Source organism: Carya illinoinensis, chromosome 3, assembly GCF_018687715.1.
Source record: "Carya illinoinensis cultivar Pawnee chromosome 3, C.illinoinensisPawnee_v1, whole genome shotgun sequence".
NCBI lineage: Eukaryota > Viridiplantae > Streptophyta > Magnoliopsida > Fagales > Juglandaceae > Carya > Carya illinoinensis.
Window position 1 is genome coordinate 51,733,606 of NC_056754.1, and position 15,361 is coordinate 51,748,966.

The 15,361-nt window shown below is 33.5% G+C and overlaps 2 protein-coding genes across 2 annotated transcripts; one reads left to right on the forward strand and one right to left on the reverse strand.

Moving 5' to 3' along the window:
• The first annotated feature begins 4,744 nt into the window (after positions 1 to 4,744).
• Positions 4,745 to 5,852, forward strand: LOC122305220. Its single transcript, XM_043117583.1, has one exon. It carries the CDS (start codon positions 4,860 to 4,862, stop codon positions 5,715 to 5,717), a length of 858 nt encoding a protein of 285 aa, XP_042973517.1. The 5' UTR covers positions 4,745 to 4,859; the 3' UTR covers positions 5,718 to 5,852.
• A 1,695-nt stretch (positions 5,853 to 7,547) lies between these two features.
• On the reverse strand, positions 7,548 to 11,613 carry LOC122305221 (protein NUCLEAR FUSION DEFECTIVE 4-like). Its single transcript, XM_043117587.1, has 3 exons — positions 10,995 to 11,613; positions 9,140 to 10,050; positions 7,548 to 8,432 (listed from the first exon to the last, which is right to left on the reverse strand). Exons 1-3 carry the CDS (start codon positions 11,316 to 11,318, stop codon positions 7,946 to 7,948), a joined length of 1,722 nt encoding a protein of 573 aa, XP_042973521.1. The 5' UTR covers positions 11,319 to 11,613; the 3' UTR covers positions 7,548 to 7,945.
• Positions 11,614 to 15,361: the final 3,748 nt, after the last annotated feature.

Sequence of the window (15,361 nt, forward strand, 5' to 3'; positions counted from 1 at the left end):
GACGAGAAATCCTGATTTTTTTTTTTTTTTTTTGTTTTTCCACACGTCTGTCCAAATTATTAAACAAATGACACGTGTACACAAATATTCCCATCATTTCTTAGCTGATAAGAAAAGGAAAACACTATTGCCGCAGATAATTTATTTATCGAAATTTTTTTGTTACTTAATAATTAAGTAAATATTTTTATATGAATATGTAATTTTTTTTTGGTTAAAAAATATCTAAATAGTTTAAAAAAATGGTGAAAAAAAGGGGGAAAAAAAAAACTAACTAATCAATAGAAGATTTTGGTAGAAATCTTATGTAGACGTAGCAACGTCAATTACAAAAAATTAATTTATTATTTTTTTTATTATTTTTTCATTATCTCATGAGGTAACATTAAATGATAAGTTTATAAGTGAAATATAATAAATAATCTACAATCATGATAAGAAAATGATGAAAAAATAAATAATAAGTTACATTACTCATTCTATAAATATATATATATACATATTTTTTATGACATGGGACTCTCATGGCAAAATCTTTAAATTCCGTTTGGGCAGAAGAGTATTTATTATTTTATTATTAATTTTTACTACTATTTATTATAATTTAATATTTTATCATAACTTTTTAATTACTATTTATAAAATATCTTATATTATCACGCTATCTAAATACAATTTTAGAATTCTCCTAAAAATGTAGCACAATAACCCACCATCATGACCTCTCACTTAAATTGCAATTTGATCTTAGGGAGAATCCAACGTGTGACATGAGATTCATACACACAAATTCGTCCGTTTATCACTTGGGCTATCCTCATGTGAGTAAATATGCTTGTTGACTGAAGAATTGAAGCAAGGTATAGTGCCAGACAAATAGCTCTTAGAAAGGTTAAGAAAGAAAAGATGGTTTAGCTTGCATAACTCAATTAGAATATGACCTTTAAGCTGTTTCCCATCACATCCATCTTGGAAGCATATCTGATAAATAGTTATTATTGTTAAGAATCTCAACCTAGTAAGGGTAAAATTAGTTCCAACTATTTGATTAATTTTATAATATAACGTAGTATATTAAATTATATTAATTTATAAATTTATTTTTATATATAAGAGGAAAAAATAATTCCTTTATTATTTATTTGAAGTATACGAGAAGGCGTGGATTTAAAGATAAGCCAAAAACTTGGTCAATGGTGACTACTTTAATGGCCCGTTCTTCACGTGACCAACTCTTTCTCAATATTTTTCTTTGGAAAGCATTGGCTTGTCGTGTACAACAAGCATTTTCGATACTTCCTTTCTTGATATACAAATATTTTCAGAAACTCTTTCATGGTAATGCAATACCACCAAGGCAAGTAATGCAAGTTTCCAAAAGTAAAAGGATCGTTCGAAAAAGTTGCTCAAACTTTCGTCAGTTCCTTAGAGAGGGTAGGCCCGGCCTGATCTGAGTCCAATCAATCCTCGACAGCCAGCCAGGGCCATTAAAAATATTAGGTTTATTTATAATTGCCAATGGGCCTTTGGCCTACTTCCACTTTTCTTCCTGTGAAAAAAGAATAATTTATTCTCCACTCTATTTACGTATTGGCAACACATGAATTTGTCCCTTCCAAGCATCGAACGAATGGTGATCCAATTCCCAACACCATTGTTGTGTAAGACACTGCAAAGCTTATGTAGAAGACAACCATGTCCATGAAACCACCATCATGGATTGTGTAACGGAGGTCCGCATAAGAGAAGATTCCTTTCATAACTACTTTCATTAAAGGTTTTAAATTGAGCATTTCTTTCAAGTGTTTTGACAAGTTACTGTATAGCATACTAAAGATAGTTAGATAGTTCAGTTCTATTAGCTGAGGGGGGATAATACTATTCAAACTATTATGGGATAGATCCAAACTCTCTTTATTTGGTCACTAAAACTGTTATTTGACAATTTGAGGTACTGCAAGGAGGAGCAACCTATTGACAAATGCTCTGGTAGTGTTCTAGACAAATGATTATTAGAGAAATCTAAAATATTTAAATAGATCGAATAATTTTTTATAATAAAAGTAATTTTATAATATAATATACTACATCAAGTTACATTAATTTATAAATTTATTTTTATAAAAAAAATTTATAACTAAATCATTGTGTATATATATGAGCAATATTATATATAGTCGTGAAATTGTAAATACCGTGCAATCGTTTTAAAAAAGAATAGGGTCCACGATTAAAAAGTTAGGCTTTTTTTCATGTAGATCCCATATTAATTCATTTTTTTAAAGTAACTGCATGCCGTTTGCACAACTACGATTGTAAATATCATTTCTATATATATATATATATATATATAAGCGAAAGAATTAATTCATCTTTTATTTATTTGAAGTTTCTTAGAAGACGTGGATGTAAAGATAAGCCAAAAACTTGGTCAATGGTGACGACTTTAATGGCCCTTTCTTCACGAGCCTTTGAATGCTTGACTTATAATCAGTGCGACCAACTCTTTCTTAATAATTTTCTTCAAAATTTCAAACTTTGAAACATATGTTGGATTTTTTGCCCAGATTCATTACAACAAGCATTTTCGATACTTCCTTTCTTATCTTCAGATTATCTGTAAATAGTAATAAAAATTGATAAAAAAAAAAGAAAAAAAAAGTAATATTGAAATATTAAATAATAATAAATAGTAAGTGAAACGTCAATATGGGCCTTCGGCCTGCTCAAACTTTCCTCAGTCCCTAAGAGAGGATAGGTCCAGCCTGATCTGAGTTCAATCAATCCTCGACGGCCAATGGGCCTTTGGCCTACTTCCACTTTTCTCCCTTTGGAAAATGAAAAATTTATTCCCCACTATGTTAATTGGCAACAAATGAATTTGTCTCTTCCAAGTTCCCACATCGAACGAATGGACACAATTTTACCTCTTACCATTTTTTCTAAAATAATATTAACCTCGAAAGCCATTAAATCCCTAATACAAGATTAAATGTCGGAATAACATCTTCTCCATCTCACACTAAATATAAAATATGAGTACTGTTACATTTATAAATAAATCATACAAAAACAATCTTACAAACTGATGTAGATTCATCTGATCCATTAGATCTATTTTACAATAAAAGTAACTTTACGATCTGACAAATCATATTAAGTTACATCAGTTTATGAGATTACTTTTATATAATTCCTTTGTAGTTAGAGTATTTTTCATAAAATATTAGATATTTTAAATAGTTTACATTATATTACATTAAAAGAATAATATTCATCTATTCCCAAATGAGATGCGCTACAGTCATAAAAAGATATCAAAAAAGTAAATCGATAAATGGACAATAATTTAATATGATATATTAACATCTACTTTATAATAAAAATAGATTTACAATCTAATGAATCATATCAACTTACATTAATTTATAAATTTAATTTTATAAAATATTTTTATGAATAAAGTATTTCTTTTTCAACATCGTAAATTGATGTTATACTTAAAAGTGGCAGCTGGGATTATTAAATAATTTTCCTTTTCCTGATTGCTGGAATGCGAGTGGTATTTTTATTATTTATATGGGGGCAGGTAGATACCTTTCAATAGGGGCTTAAAGGCAAAAGGTACAACTTTTATTTGAAGAGTGTCGTGATTTGGTAGAAGACATTGAATTTTTTGCCTCTTGGATTATTAAATTTAATATCCTTTACCTACTCCTCTTTTCATTTTTTTTTACTTAGGACTTCTAATCTTACAAAATGATTTTACCTGCCCAGGATTGTCACATCGTAAAAGAAAATAATGGATTCATTTGGAGCAACAATGTCAATCAAAGGGGATTTGGGTTTTGATCCTACGCCATTTTGATGATATCATTTATATTTTTTGAAGTTGTTTTTGTGAAGTTTCATTGTTGCATTACTCTCTATATATATGTCTATATTGTATTTACTTCTCCCAACTGTCCATAGATTGAATTTGGGGCCATCCAGCCTGACTTTACTTAAATATGCCCGTGACATCGGCCTTCCTACGATATAACAAAAGAGAAGAGTCGGGTCGTAGATCAATGCAGAGCACAATAGGCTACACCAACCACCATTATCGTAGTAGCAGCACAATTTAGCCTACACCACACCATACTTCCATTATTGCCTTAAAAAGAATCTCTCTTTTGCTATTATTATTATTATTATTATTTTGCTTGACACCATTTCTCTTTTTGGGTGACCTTAAAGGGGATTGTTTTTGCTTACCCACTTTGCTGTCAATTTCTAATGCATGTACCCTTTCTGTTGACTGCCGGTATTTTCACGTGAGCCATTAACTTCATTGCCATCGATCCCAAGAACTTTAACCTAGCAAGTATTGACACACAACACATTTTAGTAGTGAATCCTTTGTGAACGTACAAGCATTGTAAAATCTAAGAGAAAAAGAAAAAGAAAAAGAAAGTGTACATGATGGGGATCTAAATCTACAAGTTTTAGGATTTAGCTCAACATAAATGGCTAAATGCAATCGTATTTGTGGGGGGCACTTATATCAAGCGCTTTCTAGATCACGTTCACTGCCCCAATAGGACAGAAGTGATAATCTTTCATAGATTGCTATATATTTATGGGGCCACGAGGTGGGTAGATTCTCAGACTCATGCTCTGACTTCCACGTACGGACAGTTTTGGCTATCACTCTCAAGGTCGAACAACCACCCAAATTTCATAAAAGAAACGAAACAAAGGGCCATCCAAAAAGCCAGCAATTTAACCAATACATTTACTTCCTCTTCACCTCCTCCTTATCTATTTATATATCCCAAACTACACCTCACATGTGAGCAACTGAACATCAACCAGCCATGGACTGGTTCTCCTGGCTATCCAAGAGCGGCCTGGAGCCCTCCCTAATCTACGAATATGGCGTCGCTTTTGCTCGCAATGAGCTCCAACAAGAGGATGTAAGTTACTTCAACCATGAGTTTCTTCAGAGCATGGGCATTTCAGTGGCCAAACACAGGCTGGAGATTCTCAAGCTCGCTAGGAAGGAGAATAGAGTAGGCCCAGGAACGCTTTCCGGGCTCATTCTGGCAATCAACAAAACCAAGAAGTGCTTGAATAAGTGTATAAACAAGTTGGTTTTCCGGGACGACGTGTCGTTTAAGGCGGCGCCGGAGATGATACACTATCGAGAGCATTGGAGAGGAGGGTTGTTAAGGAGGCACAAGAGTGAGGATGTCAAGGAAGATGATCATAAGCCAGTACTAACAAAGAGGAGCATAACGCTATCAGGACCTCTGGATGGAAGGGTGCAAGAGAAGGTTATGGTCAATACCAGAAGCTTGAAATTATCAGGGCCTTTGGATGGGAGGCAGCAAGAGAGAATCATGTACACAGCTAGGAGCCCAAGATTATCAGGGCCTTTGGACAGAAGGGTGCAAGAGAGAATGGGGTATACTGCTAAGAACACAAGATTGCCAGGGCCCATAGATGGATGGGTCCCAGAGAGATCAATAATTACAACCAAAAGTCCAATGCTATCTGGGCATGTAACGGAGGGAAGAATGCAGGAGAGGCTGATGGTCAGGAGTCCTGGTCCTCCGGATGGAAGGGTTTCAAGTCCAATGGTTTCCAGCAAATATAACCAAGAAAAGGTTGATGTTGATTATGATGATCATTCACTGTGGGCTACATTGTTTCATGATATGAAACCCACTTGAATTTTGTGCGTGTGTGTGTGTGTGTTTTTTTTTTAATTGCATCAGAGAGATATTATTTGTATGGCTTTGAAGGCTTGTTTGCCTGTATGTGATATATATATATATATATGGAGTGAATAATATTGGGATTTTTCATTTTGAGGTCATCCATTCACAAACTAAAACCGTTGGCATGGATTCTTAATTTCTAGCAGTCATCTGATCTGTGCATGGATTTCTGGCGTGTGCTTGAATTTTGAGTTTGTCCATCTTTTCTTAAATTCTAATTTGTTTATGCACAATTGTGTTTAATGAAAAAACACAATAAAGCCCTTTGTTTACAAGGCTATTTAATGGCTTAATCCCAGCTGCTCAGAGCAAAGTTTAAGTGGATTGCTTCTGCAAACTCATGCTGTGAATAATTCCTGCCCAAGACATGGTACGGATCTGAAATACAAGGACATTCTGGGAGAGATCGATATCACTAACATCCAACTTATTTTCTAAAACAGATGCTATATTTCTATTCTTCATTTTGGATTTTGTCATTTTCAGTGAAAATTACTTGAATATCTTGCAATAACAAGTATGATTGATGAATAACAATATTTCTCCCCAACTGTCACTCTCCTTTGAGATATGCATTAGCTTTTCACACGTCACTCCCCAAAGGGCTTCATAACTCTGCATTTTAACTACGGCCCCTGTTTGAATATGCAGTTAGTCTCATCTCAATATCTAAACACTACTTAAATATAAGTATATTTTAATTTCTCTTTCATACTTTTTTATCTAATTATTATATCTTTCTTAAACTTCTATATAAAATATAAAAAATAATTCAACTTTTTTAAATTTTAAAATAAAAATAATATTAAAAAATTATATTATAACAATATTTTAACCTTATAATATTTTTATTCAATTTTTCTTCCAAGACTCAATAAAGATCTTAATTCAAATTATTTCACTACTATTCACAAACTATCTCATTACTTCCTATTTGGTTATAGAGATGAGGTGAGATATTTTGAATAGTAATAAATAAAATATTGTTATAATATAATTTTTTAATATTAATTTTGTATTGAAATTTAAAAAAGTTAAATTATTTATTATATTTTATATAGAAATTTGAAAAAATTATAATGATGAGTTGAGGAGATTTTTGGTTTTGATTAATCAAGCGAGGTACATATTTATAATCTTATCTCATCTAAGAGTTCCGTTTGGATTTAGAGTTGATTTCAACTTATTTTATCTCTTCGAATTGTTACAATTTTATCAAATTTTTACACAAAATATAATAAAAAATTTAACTTTTTTAAATTTTAAAATAATAATAAAATTTAAAAAATAATATTTTATTCAATTTTAATTCCAATAATCTCAATTCAATATTGAAATCCTGCACAACCTCCATATCATTAAGAGCTGTCAGCTACTAGCGTTTATGTATCATAACTCTCTCCGTACGTATTCATTAATCCGTTGCCGTCCTGCTACCGCCGAACAAATCTAACAGCTCAACTTTCAAGACTAGAAGTCTAAACGATTTGTTAAATGCAGAAGACTGAGTAATATTCACTGTGGTCTCACTTTTTTTCAAATGACTTGTCCGATCCCCGAAGAGATTTCATGCTTATAAATTGCTGGCTTAATGCCATATGGAATGCATGCTCATTGTATGCATCTAATTAAGTCGACTGTGTTTACATGCCAATAATGTTAAGCCTCCCTCCCTCCCTCCCCAGTTCAATTTATCAATGGTTCTACGTCTAGTACGGTAATGTCTATTAGCAACCCAACTACCATGAAGACATCAAGGAGAAATAAGTTCAATCGCGGTCATACACAGAAACCCCAGCAGCATTTTATTCATACATAAGAATGAAAAAGTAGATTCATATTACAACAAGAATACGTTTACAATAGACTGTTATGGCCTAGAAGAAAGTCGGATTGATGATTCGTGCTCAAACAGCCACTGCCCTACTGACGCCAGTATTATTCAAAGAGTTTTGTTACATACAAACGAATTCACATACTAATCAGCGTATCAATACTGTTACATTCATATTTAAAATTCAAATTGGTATCATTTTCATTAAAATCTGACTTTCTGACCAATCACGTTAGATTGGTGCGCATATTGATACGCATAATTGATTACAATCAGATTTTTCCTTATTCAAAAGGTGCTCCAGTATTATGTCTACTGAGAAGATATGTGCCCCACCATGTTAATCTCAATGATTTGTACTCTGAGGCAGCCTGAAGGATCCCCCTGAATATAGCATTTGGTAAACAGGCTTTATCCTGGTAGTTAGAATAACGCTCAAGATGGTACCCACACCACAGACACCAGCCAGAACCAGAAAGGTGAGTCTAAAGCAATTTGGACCCAAGCAAGAGAGACCCGAACCAATCCGATCGATTCCATGCTGTTTTGCTGCCTCGTGATCATATATATACCCTGCTAGGAGACCAGAGAACAGAAATGCGCCAATTGGATTCCCTAACGCCATAAAATTGCTGAATAAACCGAAGTTCTTCAGGCCAAATAGCTCAGAGACAGTGGGAATCATGACAGAAAATTGCACTCCAAAGCAAATACCGATCAATGCAGTTGCAATATAAAGTGTGCCGTTCATTGCGGAAGCAAACAGAAGATACGTAACAATCATGATTATTTGAGTCAATGTCATCCAGACTGTCCGAGGAGTTGTCCTAGACCTGCAAAGAATGAAACCCCGCTCCAAGTTATGATAACAGCCAATGGAAATAACAAAATATATGGAGGCGGCCACAGTATTCATGACAACATGGTAATGCTTTTTTTTTTTTTTTTTTTTAATCAGTGACATGGTAATGCTAATTAATAACAGCAAGATATTGGAGAAAATTAGCCGAATCTCCCATCCTATTTGCTTGCATATACTGTGGAAATGATATTATCTACAAACTATATGCTTTTGCCAAGAGTTCGCAAGGTTCAATTGAGAGTTTGAAGATAAGTTTATTGCTTATATTCAATAACCACTCTATAACTTATATGTTAAATATCCTCTGGGGCCACATACCCCTTGGTGAAAAGCTAGTGATTTAACCAGTTCCGTATATGGAAACTTCCAAGGGTGCAATGCATGGAAGCGGGGTTTACTCTGCAGGGGTAGGTCTAAAGGGCCTGCCTTGGAGAGGTTCCCCAACATCAAACTATGTATCTTATAAAAGGAGATCAATTTAGCAGCCATTAAAAGGAGATGTTTTTGAGAGATGATACACCCTTATGTTTGAAACATCTTTAATCTTCAAAATTCATCTCAGATTAATAACTAACTAAGATCAGAACCATGCAAAGTGGTTGGCAGAAACAATTATAGGAAGTGCCCTGCTTCATTTCAACTGCCAGTGACAAAGAAAGAAGAATAGATGGTACTAACCTGACAAAATGTTCAGAAACAACTCCACCACCAAGACGACCCACAAAATTGCAAAAACTGAAGAGCGACAGCAAGATTTTTGTATCATGCATGCCTTGTGCAATCCCAATCTGGGCTAGATTATTAAGAACCGTCACCCCAGAACCAACCCCAACAAAATAAACCAAGAACAGAAGCCAGAAGTCTGCCTTCATTACAACTTCACCAAAGGTAAAATTATCCCCCCTTTTGGGCCGCCTCTTCTTCTTCACTGCTCCCTCACCCTCAGCCAGAAGCATAGCCACCTCAGACCCATCATCATTTTCACGAAAGCTTCCAAGGTTTGACGTTGATGAAGATGGTGTCAGCAGGGGTTCAGTTTTGTCTACATTGCCTTCTTCTTGAGTCAGATGGCCTGAAGACCCAATTGATGGATCTGATGTCCCCAGTTTGCTTGTTTTCATGGGATACAAGGTCATTTTCACAGGGATTGCAAGTGGAGCCATGAGAAGGAGAATCATTATAAAAACAAAAGTATAGGAAATAGGAGTACTTAAAGAAAGCGCATCACTCAATATTGTGGTTGTAAGAAGATATATGCCAAGCACAATACTTGCCGCTTGGATGAAAAGAAAATGGCCCTGTTCAACAGAATCTTCACCAGAAGCCGGAGTACATGGCCTAACAAAATACATCATAATGAAACATAACATAGGAATCCCAAGTGCGAGGAACAACAGAAGATTAGAGGAGGAACTATGAAGCAGTACACTGTAAATTTCTGTAAATACTGCAGCACTGAGCCCCACATAGCCTTTGAGAATACCTGCAACAGTGCCTCGGCTGAGAGGGAAGTTTCTCATATTGGTTACAAGAACAGCTGTGCTAAACCAAGCATTACTATTGGCCGCAACACAAAGAGCAAGACACAACTGCAATATCATATAGGCACCAAGATGACAATTAGATCATATCCGGATTTGAGCTATACATGCCCAAGCAACCACATTTCCCATCATACATATCCACCAATTGATGTTACAAAAGAAGCTGCCTCTATGCTTATAAAAAACTGCCTACATATACACTATTACTTACACTTATAACTGATTATTCAAAGTTATCGATGCAGGGATGCTCATTGCAGTTAAAGAAAATGTAATGAAGTAACCCATATAAAGGGCGACTTATAGATGATGTACTTTGAGCAGAAAAATGGCATCTTAGTTGTATGGATACCTCCAAGCACACAAACATACAAAGCCAGATATAGAGTTTAACAGTTCAAACACATTGACATGAACCAAAGAATCATGAGATGAACAGAAAAGTTCGAGAACTTGGAACTTAGAAAGAAAAAGTTTGAGAATTGGGCATGAAGATAGGATAAAACCTAGATAATGCAAGTTCAGATGAGTCCGACTTACCCATTAAAGAGGATTCATTCATCACCACCTCAGAAAACTTCGCATTTTTCATACCCACCATTCCAGAAGGACAATTACCAAACATTACCCGGTTAGAAACTAAACTTAGTACATATGTTGAACCGTACTATTATTAATCAACAAGGAAAAGTACCAACTCAAAAACTAACCAGAAAATCCCCGAGAAATGTAAAGTTGAAATCAATAAAATCTATTACGGCCAAATAAAAGGTAACAATTCAGTCTTGATATACAAATGTTATTGGAAAACAGTTTAACTCTAAAGTCTAAATATAAGGGGAATACCGAATTTAACAAATATGAATAATCGTCAGTAAATTTAAGAGAATCCGAATATGAGTTATTAATTAAATCGACATGAAATCAAAATTAAGAGACGGGTATGAAAAATCTATGGGATAAAAACCTTATATTTAAGACGAACTTACCGACCAGTAAGGAAAGGACTGCACAGTTCTGCTCACAGCGAGCCAGAGAACGCCATAACCAGAGAAGCAAGCCAGAGAACCAATCAAGAGAACAATCCAAGGAGGGAACTTGTCACAGGCTAAGCCTGGAAGGAGGCCAACGTTCTCGCCGATATCGTTGAAGACACCGATCATGGTGAGCTGGTGCTGATTCAAACCCAGAATTGATTTCAGGGAATGAGAGTAGAGCGGGAAGATGTAAGCATTTCCTGATGCTATCTGGACCCAAACTGCAGCACCCAACCCGACCCATGGTGGCCTTGTCCCTGCTTTTAACGCCACCATTGACGGATTCTATTGTGCTCAACAACCAGTCAGTTTATATTGTGAATTCACAGTTTCAAAGAATTCGAGCAGGCAGAGAGAGAGATAAGAGGAAAGAGAGGCGAAGAAGCGAAAGCATATGGCATTTATGTTTGTTTGGTGTACGTGTGAATCACTTCATATATGATATTTCTTGGCATTTGATTTTTGGAGGTCTCTGCGGTTGAGTTTCCTCCCTAGCAAATGACACTTTCTTTTTCTCCTTAATATTTTGAATTTTCTCCGTTGTAGTTTCTTTTTTCTGTTTTTTGAACGATTCTCCGTTGTACGTAGTTGTATCATTGCTACAAGAACCACTTTCTTCTTTACAAACTATGACACGTCAGCTAACACTGAAATGAGTATTATTTTCTTTGTTTTTTTCAAGCTTTATGGGGCACACACTCATGCAATGTCGCACAATAGTCCAATTAAATGTATATAATTATATAATAATTAAAAAAAATATCCTAAATTTATTATTATTATTATTATTATTTAAAAATGTATAAAACTTGCCTACCTTACAATTATAAAAATTATTTTCCTAATTACATAGACCGTTGATCCATTTATGTCGGCCACGGTGGGACCTTTGTTGCTTTGTATCATTCATTATTATATTTGATAGTGTCAAAGTCTTAAAATTAGAATCTATTTAGCGTGTGAAAAAAATATTATGATTTTTTTTTCTTTAAAATAAAAATGACAGTTATTTTTGGGGTTGAATTTACTCAAGCTTGCAACTTGCTAGTCTAGATGTTTCAGTTTTAGAAAAATAAAAAGAAAGAGGGATGATGAAAACCATAGGATATATGCACATGAAAGATAAGATTATAGACTAAGCAAAAGCCTCTTTGACTGACCAAGTCACTAAACCATATTTAAAAAAAAAAAAAAAAAAAAAAAGGGAAATTGTCACAAATTTTTTTAACTTGGTACGATGTTTTACGTGGGATAAAAGATTAAAGAAAAGGATAGATGTCATTAATGATGTGTTACTGATCATCCAATCTGTCCGAGAGTTGTTGGTAAGACAAGCATTTGGGATGCTTCGTTTTTCCTTTTGTAAAGAACAAGAACCTAGCGTCTAGAGAATGTGCCTTTCTTTTTTGGGAGGCAAAGGGGGGATTTGTGCCTTTCAAACCAACATAAGTCCCTGCTTTTTTTAGCCCTCACTGTAGAACTAGAATCCACTGCACTTCCTATATGCCCTCTTTTTTTCCCAAAAAAAAAAAATAATAATATTTATAATTATATAATACTCATGCCGGGTAATATTTTTTTAAATAAATAAATATTAAACTCATATTAAAAAAATTCTACAATAATTACACATTTTATAATTATATATAATATTATTATAAAAAAATCTTATTAAATTACAATTATATTCCAAAATGCATTTCGTTGCATCCGAAATTCGAATGCTGCCACACGAAGAAAGAGAGAGGACAGAGACGTGCGATGGTATCGTCCTAAATTATAGGGCCTTGGAGCCACGTCTGTTGATTAATGTAGTCTTACGTTTTCATACGCGTCTCTTCGGGACCGCATATTCCGGATTGGAACGTCATATCAAAAATGTATGCGCTCCCTAAGAGTGCGACCTGCGATTGCTTTTTCATCTTTTCAGTACTTTTTGAGTCCTAATTTCTTATTTATTATAAATTAATCATTTTACTTTCTTTTCACAATCATGACAAATCAATTTATAATAGGGCTTTGCTACATACAGTCGGGAAATGCAGTCGGTGTGCAGTCGGCTGTATGGAATGAATAAAAAAAAATTATAAAAAAATTATTTTATATTCAGGGGAACCTACATGAATTATAAAAAGTTATAAAAATAATTTTTTTTTTCATGTAGGTCCCGTATTAATTTTTTTTTTACAGTCGACTGCACGCCGACTGCATTTCCTGACTGCACAAATCATTTCTGTTTATAATAATCCCATTTAATCCTGAAGAGTAAATGAAAAATCAAATAAATGATTTAGAGGAAAATCAAAGTTTACTAATATTTATCTAGGAATGATCCTAATAGAAATATTATTTGCCAAGATCCCTTAAAATAAAGTAATTTTAAATATAGTTTTAGAGTGTATAAATTTCACATATTTTTTTTACGTGAGTTTTAAATTTATCAACTTCAAAAGAAATGTACAAAAATTATAAATTTTAAAACTATAAATATCATTTTTTTTTATCCTCAAATAGATTTGGGAAAGCCCGCAAAACAGATTCACCTCGATTTCAATATGGATATAAGATGATATGGTTTTAGATAAAAAAATAAAAGTTAAATAAAATATTATTATTATTATTTTAATATTCGAAAAAATTGAATTATTTATTATATTTTATGTGAGAATTTAAAAAAATTATAATGATGAGATGAAATGAATTGAGAATAATGTAAAACCACCTCTCAATCCAAACAACGATGTTGAACTACAAGTAGAGTCTTTAAATCCTAGTTTGACCCAAAATCCAACGAAGAATATGATGTTACTAAAGCAGAAGTATGAATGATAGAAGCAGAAAATGTACTCAGTTTCACAGTTTGTGCAGCATTGAAGGAAGACTCATGTATTCGACGTCCCCCAATGTTGTGAGGGGAAAGACGTCCTTTGGTTTTTGTAGCACATGTGGTTCTCTCTCTATTTTCCCAAATTGGTAGCACATGTGGGAATTGAGAATGGATGAGAGATATTGACAAATCTGGGAGCTGGAGCTGGAGCTGCATCCAGCATCATCATGTTAAGATACAAGATCGTACTTGTAGTTTCTTCCTCTTCCTCTAACCAGCAATCAAGGCAGTTTCTTTGAAGGAGCAGAGATCGGTTTGAAGGGGATTTTGTCGTCTTGACAGCTACATACATACATACATACATACATACATACATACATATATATATAGGTTTTAGAGCTTGTTGAGTAAAGCAAGTTTAAGGGTGATTGTAAAGATTATACCTTTGTGCTTAGGAAAATTCTATCTATACTTATAATTTTACTTATATAATTATAAGCACAGATGTTTAAATTATTGAAAATAATAAAAATTTAAAAATGTAAATTAAAAAAAAATGCGAATAAACAATACTATCACTCAATACGTATAATATTGTGCATACTTACATCATACTTTTGTGCTTAAAAAAAAAAAATGTTTAGGAGACAAAGGAAGGGGAGGGTTTTTAAAACTTAATACTATTATTTTCACTTAAAAGGACAAAAACTATTTGTGGAATTGGATTTAAAATGTAAGTCACAGTTACTGTCATGAAATGGACATAATCCTATTGATTTAACCCAAAACTGCCAAACCAATACGGCCTGAAAGCCTTGCAACTTACGCAGCCTATGCACCAACTCTTTAACTCGTGTCTTTAGCGGTAACTTTCTCCATACAACCCAACAATATTGAGCTCATGTGAATTTATAGAGTACCTCACTTTGTGTATTTTCTTCCATCTTCAAGAGATTTTGTTTTGTCATCTATTGACTAAAGAACTTAATTTCTCGGCCCAAGATGATAGCAATACCAAATTTGTTCACAGGTTTTAGGCCTCATTTGTTTACCCAAATTTAAATTATCTAATTTCATCTCATTATTATAACTTTTTCAATTCTCTATACAAAATATAATAAATAATTTAATTTTTTTTAATTTTTAAACAAAACTAATATTAAAAAATTATATTATAATAATATTTTATTTAATTTTTTTAAAAAATATATTATCTCATTTCATTTAAATGGTATAACTAAACAAGGCTTTAGAATCTTGGGTCCAGGGCTCCTTGACGACAGAACATTGTTTGAGCAATGGAAGGCCCATTTTATTCATCTTTTTACATTGTATTCATTTTCTAAGGTCCAAATAATCGAGGCCCATACAACATGGTGAACGAAACAGAGGGGATTTTAATCAATCTGTTTAAATCAATCTTTTAAATTTCGTTTTGGTAATCATTTCAATTTAAATATTGAAATGAGATATTTTAGTGCCTGTGTGTTCC

Bases quoted from the DNA above. Each gene is read 5' to 3' on its own strand.
- LOC122305221 (XM_043117587.1), bottom strand. From the start codon at position 11,318: ATGGTGGCGTTAAAAGCAGGGACAAGGCCACCATGGGTCGGGTTGGGT. The intron at 10,051-10,994 runs GTAAGTTCGTCT...ATGATATTGCAG, and splicing joins AGTCCTTTCCTTACTGGTCG to TTGTGTCTTGCTCTTTGTGT. The intron at 8,433-9,139 runs GTTAGTACCATC...CATTCTTTGCAG, and splicing joins GTTTCTGAACATTTTGTCAG to GTCTAGGACAACTCCTCGGA.
- LOC122305220 (XM_043117583.1), top strand. From the start codon at position 4,860: ATGGACTGGTTCTCCTGGCTATCCAAGAGCGGCCTGGAGCCCTCCCTA.